This window comes from Sphaeramia orbicularis, chromosome 16 (assembly GCF_902148855.1).
Source record: "Sphaeramia orbicularis chromosome 16, fSphaOr1.1, whole genome shotgun sequence".
NCBI classification, from domain to species: Eukaryota; Metazoa; Chordata; class Actinopteri; order Kurtiformes; family Apogonidae; genus Sphaeramia; species Sphaeramia orbicularis.
This window is the reverse complement of record NC_043972.1, coordinates 21,431,250-21,448,838: the sequence shown is the minus strand read 5'-3', so window position 1 is coordinate 21,448,838 and position 17,589 is coordinate 21,431,250. Positions and strand designations below refer to the sequence as shown.

Genomic DNA, 17,589 nt, shown 5'->3' with positions numbered 1-17,589 from the left:
GATTTTCACCACAGAGGGGCGGTAAAGCAAGAGCGCCCACTCTGCCCGGGTTTCTGCAGACGTCAGCCCGTGTGATCTGTCACCAAATGAGCCCATGTGTACCAAACACTACTGCAACGTTCACACTGCAGGCAAAAGTGACCCATATCCAGTTTTTTTTTTTTTTTTTTTTTTTTTTTTTGCCAATATGACTATGTTCAGACAGCAGGTCTTAATGCACAATTCATGTTTTTATTGTGAAATCCAATTTTTTGTGCTTGTTCAGATTATACATTTAATTGCTGTTTTTATTGCTATTTTTTTTGTCACTTTAACAAATTTGTTTATATTTTTTTATCTCTTTATTTTTCTATTGTATGATGCGTACTGTCTTGTGCTGCTGTTCACACTTGAATTTCCCCCTTGGGGGATCAGTAAAGTATATCTTATCTTAAATGCGACTTCTATCAGGTTTGAGTATGAACTGAATGCGACCCTGAAGTGACCCACATGCACAAAAGAGGTCCTGATGTAATATGTGGCCATGCAAGCGCGCACTGTGATTACAGAAGGAAATACATTTTTCCTACCACTCCTCCTCCTGGGATGCAGAATTGTGACGTTTGTTGCATTTCAACGACATAAAGATCGGATAAATGTGATCTGGCCATTCACACTGAAGCCGCATTGCAAAGTATCAGATACATATTGGATTTAGGACCACATATGGAAGTGGCCTGGGTTGGATTTGAAAAGATCAGATTTGTGTTGTGCTTTGTATGTCTTTAACAGATCGGATAGAGGTCACATATGGGCAAAAAAATCCGATTTAGGCCACATTTGCCTGCAGTCTGAACACAGCCTATGTGACCCATATCCAAATTTTTATGACTTATAATTTTTTTCAAGTCAGACCCAGGCCTCTTTTATATTGTCGCCTTCCTACAAAAAAAGAGGACATGTCATTTACATGACACTTAAAAAATGAATTATTGCCTTAGTCCAACTAAAACTGCACTTTAAAAGTGCAATAAATGTGTTAGCTCACCTGAAATCAAAGTTTTACTAGTTGGATTAACACACCTAGATAATGCGATTGAAAGTTGATTTACTCCTGCATGCAAACAGAGATCCATATTAACCTCTGTAAACACAGTGTACAGCGTATGACATCCCACCTTCTGCAATTGTGGGTCACTTCACGACCGCAGACTGTTCACACATGAGTCTGATGCCAGTTGCATTTCAATTATGACATGAACAACCAACCAAACAAACAAAGAAAAAAATAATTTCAGCAAAATTGAGCATTAAGACCAGCAGTGTGAACAGCCTTAGTCTGACCAGGTGTCCCACTTCATGAGAGACTGTCCCACATCCCACTTATGGAGACAGTGTCCTATATTTAAATACTGAAGTGCACACAGTTAAACCAGATTAAAGCCATCTATTTCATTAGATTATTACTTAGGCATTAATATAAAAGCCACATTTTACTGTTGTATTTGTTTTTCATTTGATACTGTTTTGTACAAGACTGTGGCTGATGATTCAAAGTTTCTGATGTGGATTAATCTGCTGATTGCTGTATATTAATGGACTGATTGTTTTGTTTGTAAAAATTCTGAAAATAGTGCAATCAACAGAGTCCTGTTCTTTCAGTAGATCTTTCAATAGAAAAAATACTTGATTTCTTAACTTTCACTCATTTCAGACCAAAAATCCTCCTGTAAGCTGTAAAGAAATAGTGATGTTTGTAGCAATGGCTTTGTCTTCTCCTTCCTCCTCTTTTCTTCTACAGCAGCAGCAGCACATCCTGCTCAGATGTAAACAGACCTCACCTTCCTCTAAACTTGGTTGGAGGATACGATGCACCTCAAAGTAGAACAACTCAAGGCTTTGTCAAAGATTGATGAAGATCTGGCAGCTCCTTCATGCTGGAAAAATCCTCATTAATTAAAGTAAGTAACCATTTATTTATCAATGTCTTTCTAAAATAGGATGAAGATTTGTGTTTTACTCAATAATAAAAAAGTGAAAAAAGTTGCATCTTAAAAATTATAATGGGAAAACCTTTTTGTTGAGTTAATTTTTCATTCATTTTTGTTCATTCTGTTTATTTAATTTTTAGTTAATTTTCTTTCATGTTTTGTTCAATTTGGGATATTCTGTTCAGTTTTGGTTCATTTTTGTTAATTGTTTTAATTATATAGTACATTATATGATTTGTTAATTATTGAAAAGACAAGAAATCCAATTACCTTTCTGTCAATGTGTTGTATTAGATGTGTTTTAGATAAAAAAAACAAAAAAACAAAAACAAAACCCAAAGCAAATTAATATTATGCATGATCTGTGTCTTCTATTGTGACAAAATGGCTGTAAATAGACAGACACATACATTTATAGATCAAAAACGGCTCAGGGTTACATATTTTTCAATTTATTTATGATGTGTTACTCTGACTAAACTGTCATTTAATATAATTTAGTGTTAGAAATTAAAAAATAAAATTGAAGGTTTAACCTGACAAAAATGTTCAAAATCAGTATCGCCTTAGCTTTAAACTACATGTAAAAAAAAATAAAAAAATAAAAATTAAACGGATAAAATCACCTGTTATAGAGTGTGTCTGTTTCAAGTGTGTTCACAAACAGTCGCACAGCGTATAGGCGAAGTGAAACGCCCACTCTCAGGAACACAACCTGCATCTGTGCATCAGGTTGGACACAGAGTGAGACATCTGTTAAATACACAAAAGCTTTGGGTGGCCATACAAAGTAAGGGAGCGCCCTCTGCTGGTGGAGATTAGACACCGCAACAAAAAGAACTTCCTGAGTTAAATATAGAATCCTGATTAAAACTAAGATAATTTATTAATTAACTGGGGGGGATTTCTCTCTGTACCTGCTCGACCTTCACTGACACGAGGACAGAGGTCAAAGGTCAAGGTCTGGAGAGGACAGAAGAGTGTTTCTGAGCTATGTTTGCAGATACATAGTTACTCTAAAAACAGAGTCCGTTGTCTGAGAAAACATGTGGTTTGACTTTAGTCTGAAAAGAGTCTGACTAAGAACAACAAAGAAAAAAATATGATCAAATAAATAAATATGCCTGTTTTGTCATCAAATATTTCCTTAAATACACACACTTTACAAAATCATTTTTATCCCAGCTTTGGCTGAAATCAAAGCAAATGATGTAGATTTACTTCTGCAAAATGTAATGTAATGACAAAGTATTGGTATAATACATTTTATGGTCCCACATTTAAATACTCTGGATACAGATCTGGACAAACTGAATAAATGGATCTTGTTGTATTTCAAGCTGAATGTGACAACATAAAGTACATTTAAATAAATATAAAAACACCAATTCATCCAAATAGTCTCAAATATGCTGTTAATAATGTTCATTTTGTGTTTGATGTCATTTTGATTTTTACACATTTTTTGCTCATTTTGTTGATTAATTTATTCATTTGGTTAATTATCCTAATCATTTTTTGCTCATTTTGTTACCTCGGCCAAGGAGGTTATGTTTTTGCCAGGGTTTATTTGTTTGTCTGTCTGTCTGTCTGTTTGTTTGTCTGTCTGTTTGTTTGTTTGTCTGTCCGTTAGTGTGCAACGTAACTCAAAAAGTTATGGACAGATTTGGATGAAATTTTCAGGGTTTGTTGGAAATGGGATAAGGAAGAAATGATTAAATTTTGGTGGTGATCGGGGGTGGGGGGGCCCACGGGGGGGGGCAGACCAGAAAATTTAATCAAAATCTGTCCATAACTTTTTGAGTTATGTTGCACACTAACGGACAGACAGACAGACAGAGAGACAAACCCTGGCAAAAACATAACCTCCTTGGCGGGGGGGGGGGGGGGGGGGGGGGGGCGGGCACTGATCAGCCTTGGCGGAGGCCTGCGCTCTCCGAGTGCTTCTAGTTGGTTATTTTTTCATCTTGTTGAAAATTTTAATTTGTTCATTTTCTTGTTTATCTTATTCATTATTTTGGTCATTTTTCAAATGATTTTATACATTTTTTTATTCTGTCACACAGTTCTTTAGCTTTGGTGCATTTAAAACAGGGTAAGAGCTGCAAAGTTTCCATAAAATCATAAAATAAAGCATAATCATTTGCACTAGAATTAAAGTGTGCAAACATTAATTCAATTAATTAAATGTGACTTATTTTATATTAAAATACAATTTTATTTTTAGCTGTTTGAAGGAAAATCCTAAAAAAAAAATTATTCAATTGCAGGTTATATAAATATGTAAACACTATTTCCATGTGTACAAATGAGCTGTTATTGGTTTGTTTCAACACAAAAAAGAGTTTCAGCGAATGAAATGAAAAACTATGATCTTTAATTCAATGTTTCATGTCACAATAAAAATACATCACAGTCAACACAGTAAATGATTAAACAGTTGAAAACTTTGGTGTTTTAATTACAAAAATACATTTCTACGTGTCCATAACTGTCCATACTATTAAAAATATCATATCCATGTCATGATTATTAAACGTTTCCCCTTCCTGTTTTTCTGTTCATGTTAAAGTGAATAAAAGACGTTTCTCAGTGGATCTAAACTCAACCCTCAGACGCTGAACAAATGGTCCGTTGTGTTCGGTCGATGGCGTTTCTCTGCAGAAGAAAAGGCGTCTTCAGAGCAGGAGGGATCTGAGAAAAATCCACAGCAGTGAACAAAGTGTGTCCTCTGTTTCTGCCATTTGGCAGAGCTCAAAGATGAAACCATGAACTCAGACTTTATGGATTCAAGACAATATCGATCCGAGTCCTTCACTGGTTCATTCTCAGGTTTATAAAAAAGGAGGATTTCAAAGTCACTGATGCTGTTTTGTGATTAAAGTCTGAATTATGTTCTAAAAATAAAAACTAATGAAACCAAATGTGGAAAAAAAACACTAAAACTAAACTGAAATAAAATAAAAACAAGGCGTTACACCAGGAATAACAAGAACTGAAACTTATGTAAGTTTACAAAAAACAATGACAGAGATGGAAAAAATCAAATTATGTGAAGTTAATTCACTTAAATGTCGACAGAATTAGTTTAATAAACTATTTTCGGTGTATTTAATATAATAATGATACTGTCATTAAGGACATTAAGTTTTACCCCAACTTGACATTTCATTTTTCTAATCCTGCCCCTTTTCTACTTGAAAGGATTTCATTTGTGTTTCAGAATCTTTTAATACATACATATATGATACTGTGCAAAAGTTTTAGGCAGCCTTTAGATTTGTTGTTTTTGCAGTGTTGAAATGAAGAAAATACAGAAAATATGTGCACAGCCTTAAAAGACACACAAAAAACAGAACTAAATGGGTTCTAAAGGTTAAAGCTAGTATTTAGTGTGACCCCTGACCCCATGACAAGAAGGAGCAAAAACTGTTCGAAACATGTGGCATGTGCTGAATGAAACCTAGAATAAAAAATCAGAAAAAGAATGCAAAAAAATTCATATTGTCTGAATAAAAGGATTAAAGACATGTCAAGTGTAAATGGAAGGTCACACTAAACACGACCGCTTTGGTTTATAGAAGCTGTTTTTTTTTTTTTTCACTGAAACTTTTGTTTTTACTGCCGTACATACTACAGTAAAGCATGTACAGTTGCTGCAAAAACAACAAAACGAAACGCTGCCTAAAACTTTTGCCCAGTACTGTATATTTCTTTAGCAGGGTAGTTTTCATATCATTGTATTTTTATCTGTCTGTTTTCTACCAGCAGGTGGAAGCGTTGCACATCTGTGCCACCAATCTGTTCACGTTTAATGTCATGGTTTAGAAAAACACACTAAAACAGGATTAATCTGAACAACACATTACACTTAAACTGAAATAAACCCAGGTTAAAGATTACACTTAAAATTAAAAGTGAAAGACGCATGAATGAAGTAAAATACTAAACTGTAATGAATAGAAACAGCACAGAATGAGTCAGATGTTTTAAAGGAGTGATATTTTGTCTTTTTAAAATGGAATTATGCATTTTTAAACATTTCCCTGTGGTCTACATAAACTGTAAATGCTCTGCTTGGGTCTGAATTCTTCCTTAATTCAACTCCACAGGTCCATCTTCAACCCTATTTCTGAGTAATGACACCAGAAAGGTCATTTTGAGCACTGGCCCTTTAAATGCAAATGAGCCACTTCACACTCCACCCCCTCCAGGTTGGTAACCATGCTTCCTGTCCCGTTCAGCCACTTGAACATTTTAGGTAATCGGTTCGAAGTTTGGACATATTTTCAGTATGGACGACAACCGCTGCTGCTGCCGAACAATTATGTCGTACTCAGAGAAATGTTCGTCAGAAGTCTTGACCTTATATGTGCAAATGTTGTGACGTAACTAGTTATAGACGGAACAAATTAAAAAAGGAACTGAAACAGGTTGTAGAAATCCACTTGATTTTTGCCAAAATGAATATAAATATAGCTTTGCAGCACCTGGAGGGTTCAAATTCAGACTTTTTGAACTATTAGCGTCCAAATGCACAAATAAATGAACCAAAGACTAATAAAAGTGGGTTTAGCTAAATATGAGCCCTTTACAGGATGTTTAACTCTCAACTGTCAGAAACATGATGTTGTAGAAACATGTTGCTAGTGTCATCTTTTTGCAGTCGTTGGTTCCTGGTGGGATTTTAATGAGTTTTGTGTTTCTACTGCTGTTGTGTGTGTTGTTGGAGTAATATGTATGTAAAAAAAAAAAAAATCAATAAAATGAATCAAATATGATCCACTGTCTTTACACGAGTCTGTGTTTGGAGACTCTGAAATGTTACTTTGTGAATGTGGGGAAGCCCGTTGACCAGGTGACCAGTAAAAAACATCAACATGTGAATCAAAATAACGGATGAGTGTCTCTAAATAATGAGGTGTGCATGTTACTCTATGATATCCGGAGGATGTATGCCAATATTTTGACAATATTCAGTCTTTACTTTTTCAGAGTGGCATTATCTACTACATGTTGTCATTATTTGATGATATTTTGTCATGAATTTAATCTCCTGGGACCCAGCAATGCATGGTTGTCCTCTGTAGGAAACAAGAATTTCACAGCTTTACTTATGGAAAGGATATTCAAAGGATATTCCATAAAAAAAAAAAATGTATCTGAAAAAACTGTTGCATCATACTGTTTCCAACTAAGACTCTATTTAATGTAAAAAAGCCAAAACTTTTACTTTCATGGGTCTCGGGAGGATATGTTATTTAGAGGAAGTATGCCAATATTTTGATATATTTCATCTTTACTTTATGTAAGTGTCATTATTTACAAATATTTTGTCATTATTTTGTGATATTTTGTTATTGATTTAAGATACTTTGTCAGTATTTTGTGATGCTCCTCATAACTAACATTATATTAGTTCAGAGAATCTGTTTGGTGCATTCAATGTGCTTTCACTGCAGCATCTCTTTTCTAACCTCCTTGTTGCCATGGTTACAGTTTGATGAAGAGCACACCGGTTACCACGGCGAAGCCCAGCAACAGCATGGCGACCTTAGGGATGCGGTTCCTGGAGGAGCTGAGCTCATGGGGCAGGATCTCCATGAAGGTGATGTAGATGAAGGTCCCGGCTGCCAGCCCCTCCAGGGTGCACCGCGCCAGCTGATGCTGCGGCGACGCCTTGGTCTGTGTCAGGCCGACGCCCAGCCCGATGCCCACCGGGGACATGATGGCGAACAGCAGCAGGCAGCCGACCACCACCGAGCGCCGCAGACGGCCCTGAGCCAGCTTCATGGACAGGCTGAACGAGATGATGCTCTTGTGGATCATCAAGGCCATGCAGACCTCCAGGACCTCGGCCCCGTCCTCCAGGAGACCCACGGCCAGACCCTCGAACACCGAGTGCAGCGACAGGGAGAAGACCAGGATGAAGGTGCGTAAGGCCGACTGAGAGCTGAAGTCCACGTGGACATGTCCGCCGTCCGACTCGTCAGATCCGTGGCGGTGATGGTGTCGACCGTTCCTGTCGTTGGCCTGGACGCTGGAGTCCACCAGCAGGGCCCGCCTCTCCTCACGCTGAAAAGACGACTGGTCCTTAAAGGTGAGGAGGATCTGCTCCAGGACCAGGACCAAGAAGAACCCCATGGCCATAATGAACTCAGGTAGAGGGAAGTGGAGCTGCAACGAGACAAGAACAAAACCTGGTCTGTTTTAACCCTTGTTCACAAATTCACCTCAATATTCCACTGTTTTGTTTTTTATTGACGTGCTGTTCAACACTGTGAATGTACAGATGTTACCTGGTGTCTATGATCTCTGATGTTATCAGTTTCATTACATTCCACTGATTTTTGGATCATTTTTGTTTTGTTTGGATTGTTGACTGGAATAACTGATCAATAGCAGAATCAATAAAATAATCTATATACCTGAGAACTATTATGTTAATTATGCCTAATGTCACTGATCTGCATCATAGCTGTTGCTGGCAATATATTCAACTCAACAATCGTCACTTCATTTAGGATCTGCATCACAGCAACAACGCAATTTCTTTTATAACTGTAAATAAATGTCGACAGTAAGAGGTTAAGCTAAATACTACAATACCCATGAGCCTCTGCTCTGTGTAGAAGCTATAGGGAGGCTCAGTCAGGTGTGTTTTGGTGGAGCACCACAGGACCTTAACTCACAAAAAATATGTACAGTGGTCAGCGGTGAACTGTCTCACATTAAACAGTACTTTAAGCTCTATTTTTTAGACTTTATTTTTCAAAATTTTTTCTAAGCATAATATAAAAAACAGCTCTGTTTCACAAGTAAATACGTCAGATTAAACAAACCAGTGGACAAACAGGCACAAAGAGAAATGAGTAAAAAAAAAATTAATGAAATTAAAATTACATAATAAAAAAAAACTTACATACACATACATACACACATATACACGCATTTACATAAACACAAACGTACATCCATACACTTACATACATACACACACCTGGGGAGGGAAAAAAAACAAAACATGGGTAGAGAATGTTTCTAAAGAAGTAAGTAAAACTTTAAACTCTTTTTAACAGTACTATACTGTCTGTTACCTAAATTAAACAATGATTTAATGTCTCTACACTGAACTAGGATAAACAGGATTATACCATCTTTATGCTAAATTAAACAATATTTTGCCATTTTTACACAAAGTTAAATAGTATTAAATTGCCTTTACATTAAATTAAATGAAACTTTTATATCTTTTTCTCTAAATCAAACTGTAATTCACCATCTTTGTGCTAAACTAAATGATAAATTACCGTCTTTATTCTAAATTAAATGGTTCCTTACCATTTTTATTCTTATCTAAACTATACTTTACTGTTATTATGTCCTTAACTTGGAAAATTATCTTTTAAACTCACAAATATTAGGAACAGTTTTCCTTAATGTACTGTAAAGCTATTTAAGCATACACATGGGCCTGCTTTTAGGTACTTTATTGTACTTGAAGTGTGTACTATGTAGGTCACATAACACAGTCCAGTGCTCAGATCCAAAACCCATAAATGTGTACATGTTAATTATCCAGATCATCTGCTTCTGTGTGACAGTAAAAACTAAACCATATAAAGGAACTGAAAGTGGGCTGGGCTCATCTCAGCCTATATTAAATTTAATTACTGTCACTCAAATAGTGAAACAAGTTCGGATGGGCAGGGGTTTTCTGGTTTGGTGGGGAACTTTGTGTGGTTGGTTTGTTGTGTTTTGCAAAAAAATTTAAATAGTTTTAAACCAATCAAAATAAAATGTAATAATACAGGACGAGTTGAATTCATGAATGACAAAAAGGCAAAAGGAAAACTCTGAGCTCAGTTTGGACAAGAAGGCAGAATGTGTGTGAAGAACAAAGACACACAATTCTAAAACACACAGTTTACATGTTACTTGTTCAAACAGGTTGATGTTAATTCAATAGTACAAAGGGCAGTGTGATTCCAGTATAACCCCCCCACCCCTACCCTCCCTCTTTTACAAACACAGTTTCCCAGCGGTGTGTTTCCAGCCGCATCCTGCACCAACTAATCATTCTAACAGGTTTTCATAAGATCACACACAACAAGTACCAAATTAAAACAATAATCACCTGGGATAAGAGGATACAGAGATCACTGGGGTTAAACAGACCTGACAGATGTGAGTCTGAAGTTTACTCTGACACCGAAATTAACTGAAATGTGTGAAACCACAGATTTGCTTAAAGTTCCTGTAGACATTGCAAATAGGATTTTCCCTAATGTTACAAGGGTTAGGCAAAGCACCCAAGTTGATGTGGGCAAAACCTGGGGAATATTAACAACAACAACAAAAAAAATCTTTTAAGTGTTTAGAATAATGAAGTGACAAAGATGCCAAAGTATGTCCAAGATTCAAAGATGTCAGTTCACTAGATGCACAAAAAAATACAAAGAATTAAAATACTGTTTCTCCCACCATGCATAAAAAAGAAAGATACAAATTGAATAAGAATAAATAAATGGTATGAAGAGTAAATATAGCAGAATACTAGAAAAGCACTCGGACAGCACAGACCACCGCCAAGGCAGATCAGTCCCCCCCTCCATCACCACAAAATTTTATCATTTGTTCCTTGTGCCAGTATCAACATTTCCTGAAAATTTCATCAAACTCCATCCATAACTTTTTGAGTTATCTTGCTAACAGACAAACAAACAAACAGACAAACCCCGACGAAAACATAACCTCCGCCGCTCCTTGGCGGATAATAAAGTAATAAAGTGTACATATCAATTTATTTACAGTAGATTGATAAGATGGCAGCAGTGCAGACAGATACAGTGATACCCTCTCTCTCCTGAGTTTAGTCAAATATGCATATCCTACAGGTTTGTGTGCTTTATGTTTAAGAATGTGTATTTGATTGTAAAGAGGGCTGGTGTATTTATGTGACCACTAGAGGGAGTAGTGAGTCCACTAAGAAATAACCTTTAGAGTCAAAAGCCACTTTTACACAGATCCCAGAAAAAAGTGAGATGGTGATTCCACCTTTTTTCCATCACTGACTGATTTCCACAGTCAAGCCAAAGGAGTAACAGAGGTGAGACAGGCTGGACTTTTACACAGCGGACCTACGTTCCAGAGTCAAAGGGGCGCTGACACAGTGCAGCACAGTGTGACGTATAACTTGGACGTCAGAAATATCTCAAGCATAACCTCTCCAGAGTCAACTCGTCTTTCACCGTTCCACAAATGTTAGCATGGATAGAGTCCTCCGCCCAAAGTACCAACAGCTCACGGATCTCCCCAGTTCAACATCTTTCTGGTCAATTTGATATGTTTGTTTACTGTACACAGCCCACACTCATTTTTAAATCCCCCTGGTGCGGGGGTTGCACATGTCATCAAAACGACACATTGGTTGCGGAACAAGAGGTGTTCCTTTGATCATGATTGTGGATTCCTGCAGTCTGAACATAGCCTTAGTCTTTCACAAACTTGAGTAAAATGCAGATAATATGAAAAGACTTGTGACTATGAGTACAATATGTGTTACCAGCATTCTTTCACAAATCTAGCAAAAAAAAAAAGACCTGAAACAATGTGGAAAACCCTAACACACATTCACAGTTTAACGTGACAGAAGCAGGAATGACTCCATCAACACCAGGATGCTCCTTTAAATAATGTAAATAGCGATGTGAAGGTTAAATAAAGGTTTCAGTCTGTGTGTTTTAGATACATCTACTACCGACGCCACTGTTCTTTATATCAGTGTTGAGTTTAAGTGATGAAATGTGTGTTCGTGTTGGACTCACAGTGATCCCTGCATTGGTGAAGGCCTCGGTGATGCCTTCCAGATAATCAGGCAGAAGATCCAACAGACAAGTGGCGAAGAAAACACCTCCGGCAAAACAACTGATCAGACTCAGAAACCGGCGACGCAAATCTGCAACAAGACCAGAACATTAGCAGAGTGAGAATACTGCACAAAAAAACCCACTGTTGTTACGGCAAAAATATGAATACCATGTTATAAAAGTACTCTGTTACAGTAAAAGTTCTATTTCAGCACATTACAGTTATTATCCAGATTCTACCCACATATTTTATACACCTAATCTATAGTGTACAGTGTATAGTATTTGCTCTTATGCTATATTTATCGTTACTCATGTTTGCTGTGGTTTTATGTTGATATTGAATGTGTGTCATGCCGCTGCTACACTGTAATTTCCCAGTTCCATCCATCCATCTATCCATCCATCCATCCATCCATCCATCCATCCATCCATCCATCCATCTATCTATCTATCTATCTATCTATCTATCTATCTATCTATCTATCTATCTATCTATCTATCTATCTATCTATCTATCTATCTATCTATCTATCTATCTATCTATCTATCTAAATGAAATGACTTCAATTCATTCACGACACGTTATTTTGCCAGTGGTATCCAAAATGCTTCCATAGAATAATATAAAAACACAATGTATGACCCATGTTTTCCTTCTTTTTGTCACTTTGTATCATTAGTGGTTTCACCATAAAAAGGGACCGAAACATCCACCATCATCCAAACACATCTACCGATATAAAATGTTCAATAAATGTTGATCCACTAATTCTATCAGTCCATGTAAATAATTGGTGTAAAATGCAGTTTGTCATCTTTTCATGGTCATCAGATATGACCCATTTGGATGTTCAGAGGTTCCGTAGTTACCATGGAAACACTATCGTCTTCTGGAACATTGATTCACCAGTAAAACCCATGGAGTTGGATCAATGACAGTGGATGCAGACGCTTATTTTTATGTTCATTTAATGATATATTTTACTGAAAAAGTCGCTTTTTCCTCAGTTTTGTCTGTTTTGATATAATATCCTTTGAATTTACCCTGAGCTTTAATAAATATCGACATGATCAGTGAATTAAATATAGAAAAATACCTGATTTACACTGAAAAATATAAAATGCAAAGAATAATACTGAGATAAATGGTGATAAATCACTTGAGAAAGAGAACAAAAGTAATTTCGAAATTGTGACAAAAATAGCTGTGGGTGTTTAAGGCTTAACTGGCTGTTACCATGGTGACAATGTTAGTCTGCTTTATCAATAACCCAGGTTAGCATTATTACTATAGTGATGCAGTTGCCATTGGGACAGCATTATCCTGAATTATTACAGTATATAGTCAAAAATATTTTTATGAAACTTCCATGAATCTACGACTGAGCCACTTTGATGAGACCGGGTCCTCGTGTCCTCACCTGGGTCGACGCTGCATCGTCCTGCCCCCCTGATGATGCAGAGGGGGGTGAAGCCAAACAGCAGTGTGACGGACAGCAGCACCACCAGAGCTCCCAGTTTGATCTCCAGCGCTGGGACATTGGCCGGGTTCACCTGCAGAACCGACATGTCCCTCTGAGGAGACAGGGGGACGGAGGACGACATCCTGGACTGTTAAACACCTGCCATGGAGTCTAAACAGAACAAAGACAGCACCTTAAAGCCACAACGACAGACGTGATGTTTACGGATGTTTAGGAGGGGGCAAAAACTTTGTCCACACTGAAGAAAAACATCTACAGAAGAAAAGGGGGATTCATTAATTGATGCAGAATTTCAGCAAAAACTTCAATTCAACAGCTTTCATACAAAAAAAATCACATATCAGAATGAACATAACAATAAAATTCCTTAATTAATTTGACACATAATTGAAAAAAAAAAAAAAACATGCATCAACACATAAGACGCTTTGTTTAGTAAAGACATAAATTACATAAGAGATGTACATAAAAATAAGGAATGGATTGGAGATGTAAATGATATAAACAATAAAAATATGAATAAAACAGTGACTAAAAGATTTGTATATCAAACAAGAAGGTTTAATGCACACAAGTTTTCATTTTAAGATTAAAATTGTTCAGATTAAATTAACAGTTTTAATATTCTAACAGATTATTACATCAGATTAATAAAATATCCCCTGATATGATATTAAATTAAGAATTAACATTTGAACAGAGCGATCAGACTAATTTAAAACAAAGGTTAACCCTCAAAAACCTAAAAACATCAACTAATATTTAATAACTCTGTAACCACTAATGAACACATTACAGAATTGAAGTAAAATGCAGTTTGTCATCTTTTCATGGTCATCAGATATGACCCATTTGGATGTTCAGAGGCTCGGTAGTGGACATGGAAACACCGTCATCTTCTGTAACGTTAATTCACCAGTAAAACCCATGGAATTTGACAAAATGACACTGGTTGGAGGCACTTTGAAGAGTCAGCTTTTGTTCAGTTTTAATAAGCTCTGAATTAACTCTGAGTTTCTATGAACGTCTAGGCTACATGATGGGTAAATTAAATAAAGGAAAATACCAGATTTTCACTGAAAAATGCAGAGAATAATATTGTAACAAATGGTGATGAATCACTTAGGAAATGTTAAATGTTGAGAAACAATTGTTGTGGAAGTTGCCTCACAGAAAAAAACTATGGGCCTGGACAAGCCAGTAATGGAGTGAGAGAGCACTGTGTAGCAATAATATTAATCATTCCATATCTGTTTTTAAAAATTAATTTAGCAACAACCATAATAGTGAAAAAAGGTGAACGACATGCACATCCAAAATTAGAGGTGTGCAGGATCCCAAAAAAAGTAGAACGTGAGAAAAAATATGCGGACCTTCCTTTATTTTTTTTCAACAACCATAATAGCTCAAATTGTAGGACTAAGCAAGTACTTGAACATTTCATTAAGGAATAATAACCAAATATTTAATTAAAACATTAATTTATCATCATTGACAAAGCAACAGAGTGAAGAAAAACATACAGCAGTTATTCAAGGTTTGGAATAAACATATGTTTCATTATAATATTTAACACACATCTTTCTGCTGTTTTTTTAAATAATAAATAACATTCAAAGTCATTATAGTATTTAATTATTATGAAATTCAAGATTAGACAGTTATATATTTTGAACATATTTATTTACACATTGCTATTAACATTCTGAATTTATGCTGTATACATTCATTTATAACCTTTACTGTTCTTCAATTACACTGTATTCTCATATATTTTCTTATATATTCAGTTGTAATTCAGGCACAAATTAAATAAACACAGTTTTAGAAACTACAAATATATGACTTTCATGCTGAGTAATCAAAAATATTGCTTTAGAGAAAAAAGAAATAGACCCTGACCCTGATGCTTGGCCAGGTCCTATGTCTTTAAGGGTCAAACTTTAACCCTTAAAGACATTCTTTAAGCCTTAAAGTGATACAAGGGGTAAAATGTGTAATAAAAGTCATGGTTCTCACACTAAAGTCTGCAGGATTTATTCTAAGGTGAGCAAGAACTTTTGTCCAAAGTAGATCTGGACAATATGACCAAAAATAATGACAAAAACATTCATATTTGTCAACATCAATTATTATAATACCTGTCAAATAATTACTTTAAAATGGCTGTTTTTTTTTAATGTTGATGAAAGTTGAAAAATATTAGTAATTATTTGTAAAAATACAAGGTGAAAATGACATAATATGAATAGTAATTACAGTTGTATGGATTGTTTATAATTTTGGTTTTGATTAATTATATTACAATACATTAACATCTGCAATACATACCAAAATGAGCACATAATTTAAAATAAAAACATTCATATTTGTCAACATCAATTATTATAATAAATGTCAAGTAATTATTGTAAAACGGCTGTTTTTTTTTTTAATGTTGATGAAAGTTGAAGAATATTTATAATCATTTGTTAAAGGTGTAATAAAAGTACAAGGTGAAAATGACAAAATACTAATTGTAATTACGGGTGTGTGGACTGTTTATAATTGTGGTCTTGACTAATTATTTTACAATACATTTACATCTGCAATACATGAATACCACAATGAGCATATAATTGCAAATGATTTTGACCTAAAATGTTTATGATACAGTTAAATGTTATCATGAATATAAATAAAAGAAGAAAAGAGAAGAATTAGGTTATAAATTATATAAAAAAAGAGTGAAAATTCTAAAATGATCAAATGAACCATATTAACACACATATAAGGAGAGATTGGAGCTTTTTTTCACCTCTTTAACCAGCTGTGATTATGTTCCGTTTACAGTTTTCTTTTGCTTCTGTTTCCTGTTTATGATCATTTCTATATAATAACTGTCTCTATTCATCAGAAATAACTGATTTAAATGAAATAAACCTAAATGTGGTGTTCAGCTCTACCCATCCGCATGTGTTTCTATATAATCGTGGTGGAAACTTTTTTTCTCTCTCTCTATTATTCTACTGGTTCAGTTCTGGTCTACAGACGTACCTGGTTCGGTTTGGAACACCTGGACCCGGACCCGGACCCTCCTCAGTCCCAGTAGAACCAGACTCTACTGGGAAACACAAAGAAAATCCTCCTCAGGGTTGTTTTTCTTCGCTGAACTCGACGGGGTTTGTATGCATGTTATCCGGGAAGTCAGTGTGACTCAGTGGGTTCCCATCAGCTGATCCCGCCTTCAAACACACACAGAACATCAAGTACCACACCTGGAGAACCAAAGGCACTTCCGGTTTTCAAAATAAAAGCCGGAGTAGTTTGAGCCAGTAGAACTACTAGTATAATAAAAACAGATACTGAGATAAAAAAAAAAGAAAAAAAGAAAGAAATATTGACTCTTTCTTGCAGTAAAATATTAACCCTCTGATACACAATAAGGCATTTTTTCCTCTGCAGTGGACAAAAATAAATAAATAAATAAACTAGAAGCACTCGGAGAGCGCAGACCTCCGCCAAGGCTGATCAGTGGCCCCCCCTACGCCAAGGAGGTTATGTTTTTGCCAGGGTTTGTTTGTTTGTTTGTTTGTCTGTCTGTCTGTCTGTTTGTCTGTCCGTTAGTGTGCAACATAACTCAAAAAGTTATGGACAGATTTTGATGAAATTTTCAGGGTTTGTTGGAAATGGGCCCCCCCACCCCCGATCACCACCAAAATTTAATCATTTCTTCCTTATCCCATTTCCAACAAACCCTGAAAATTTCATCAAAATCTGTCCATAACTTTTTGAGTTATGTTGCACACTAACGGACAGACAAACAGACAGACAGACAAACAAACAAACAAACAAACAAACCCTGGCAAAAACATAACCTCCTTGGCGGAGGTAATAAATCGGCTAAAATTTGCTTAGAGGTCTTATTTATGTCTTTGTGCATAAGAAATCAATCTAAGTGAATCCCCAAAGGAACTCTGTGTTGGTAAATGCAAGTTTTGCAAATTTACAGGATTTCAGTTCTGTTCAACATGTTGATGGTCATATGAACTATGTTTTCAGCTCAAAAATGTCCAATTTCATCACAATTAATGCTATATTTTCATGACACAAATGGCCAAGTTATATTTGAATTGAATTTACCTGAAAAACAAATATTCTATTCTTTTAGATTCCCCAATTTTTCTTACAACATTATATCCTACATATCACATGTTTTATTTTTACAGGTTGCAATATGGAGTATGGTGCTGATCCATCCTGCTTATGTTACACCAATACATA

General features: G+C 35.7%; 1 protein-coding gene across 1 annotated transcript; it reads right to left on the bottom strand.

The window, feature by feature from the left end:
* Positions 1-6,678: 6,678 nt before the first annotated feature.
* On the bottom strand, positions 6,679-16,521 carry slc39a3 (solute carrier family 39 member 3). Its single transcript, XM_030157858.1, has 4 exons — positions 16,363-16,521; positions 13,264-13,476; positions 11,798-11,928; positions 6,679-8,147 (listed from the first exon to the last, which is right to left on the bottom strand). Exons 2-4 carry the CDS (start codon positions 13,445-13,447, stop codon positions 7,464-7,466), a joined length of 999 nt encoding a protein of 332 aa, XP_030013718.1. The 5' UTR covers positions 13,448-13,476; positions 16,363-16,521; the 3' UTR covers positions 6,679-7,463.
* Between the last annotated feature and the right edge of the window lie 1,068 nt (positions 16,522-17,589).

Bases quoted from the DNA above. Each gene is read 5' to 3' on its own strand.
- slc39a3 (XM_030157858.1), bottom strand. From the start codon at position 13,447: ATGTCGTCCTCCGTCCCCCTGTCTCCTCAGAGGGACATGTCGGTTCTG. The intron at 11,929-13,263 runs GTGAGGACACGA...GTCTTGTTGCAG, and splicing joins ACGATGCAGCGTCGACCCAG to ATTTGCGTCGCCGGTTTCTG. The intron at 8,148-11,797 runs GTGAGTCCAACA...GTCTCGTTGCAG, and splicing joins TCACCAATGCAGGGATCACT to CTCCACTTCCCTCTACCTGA.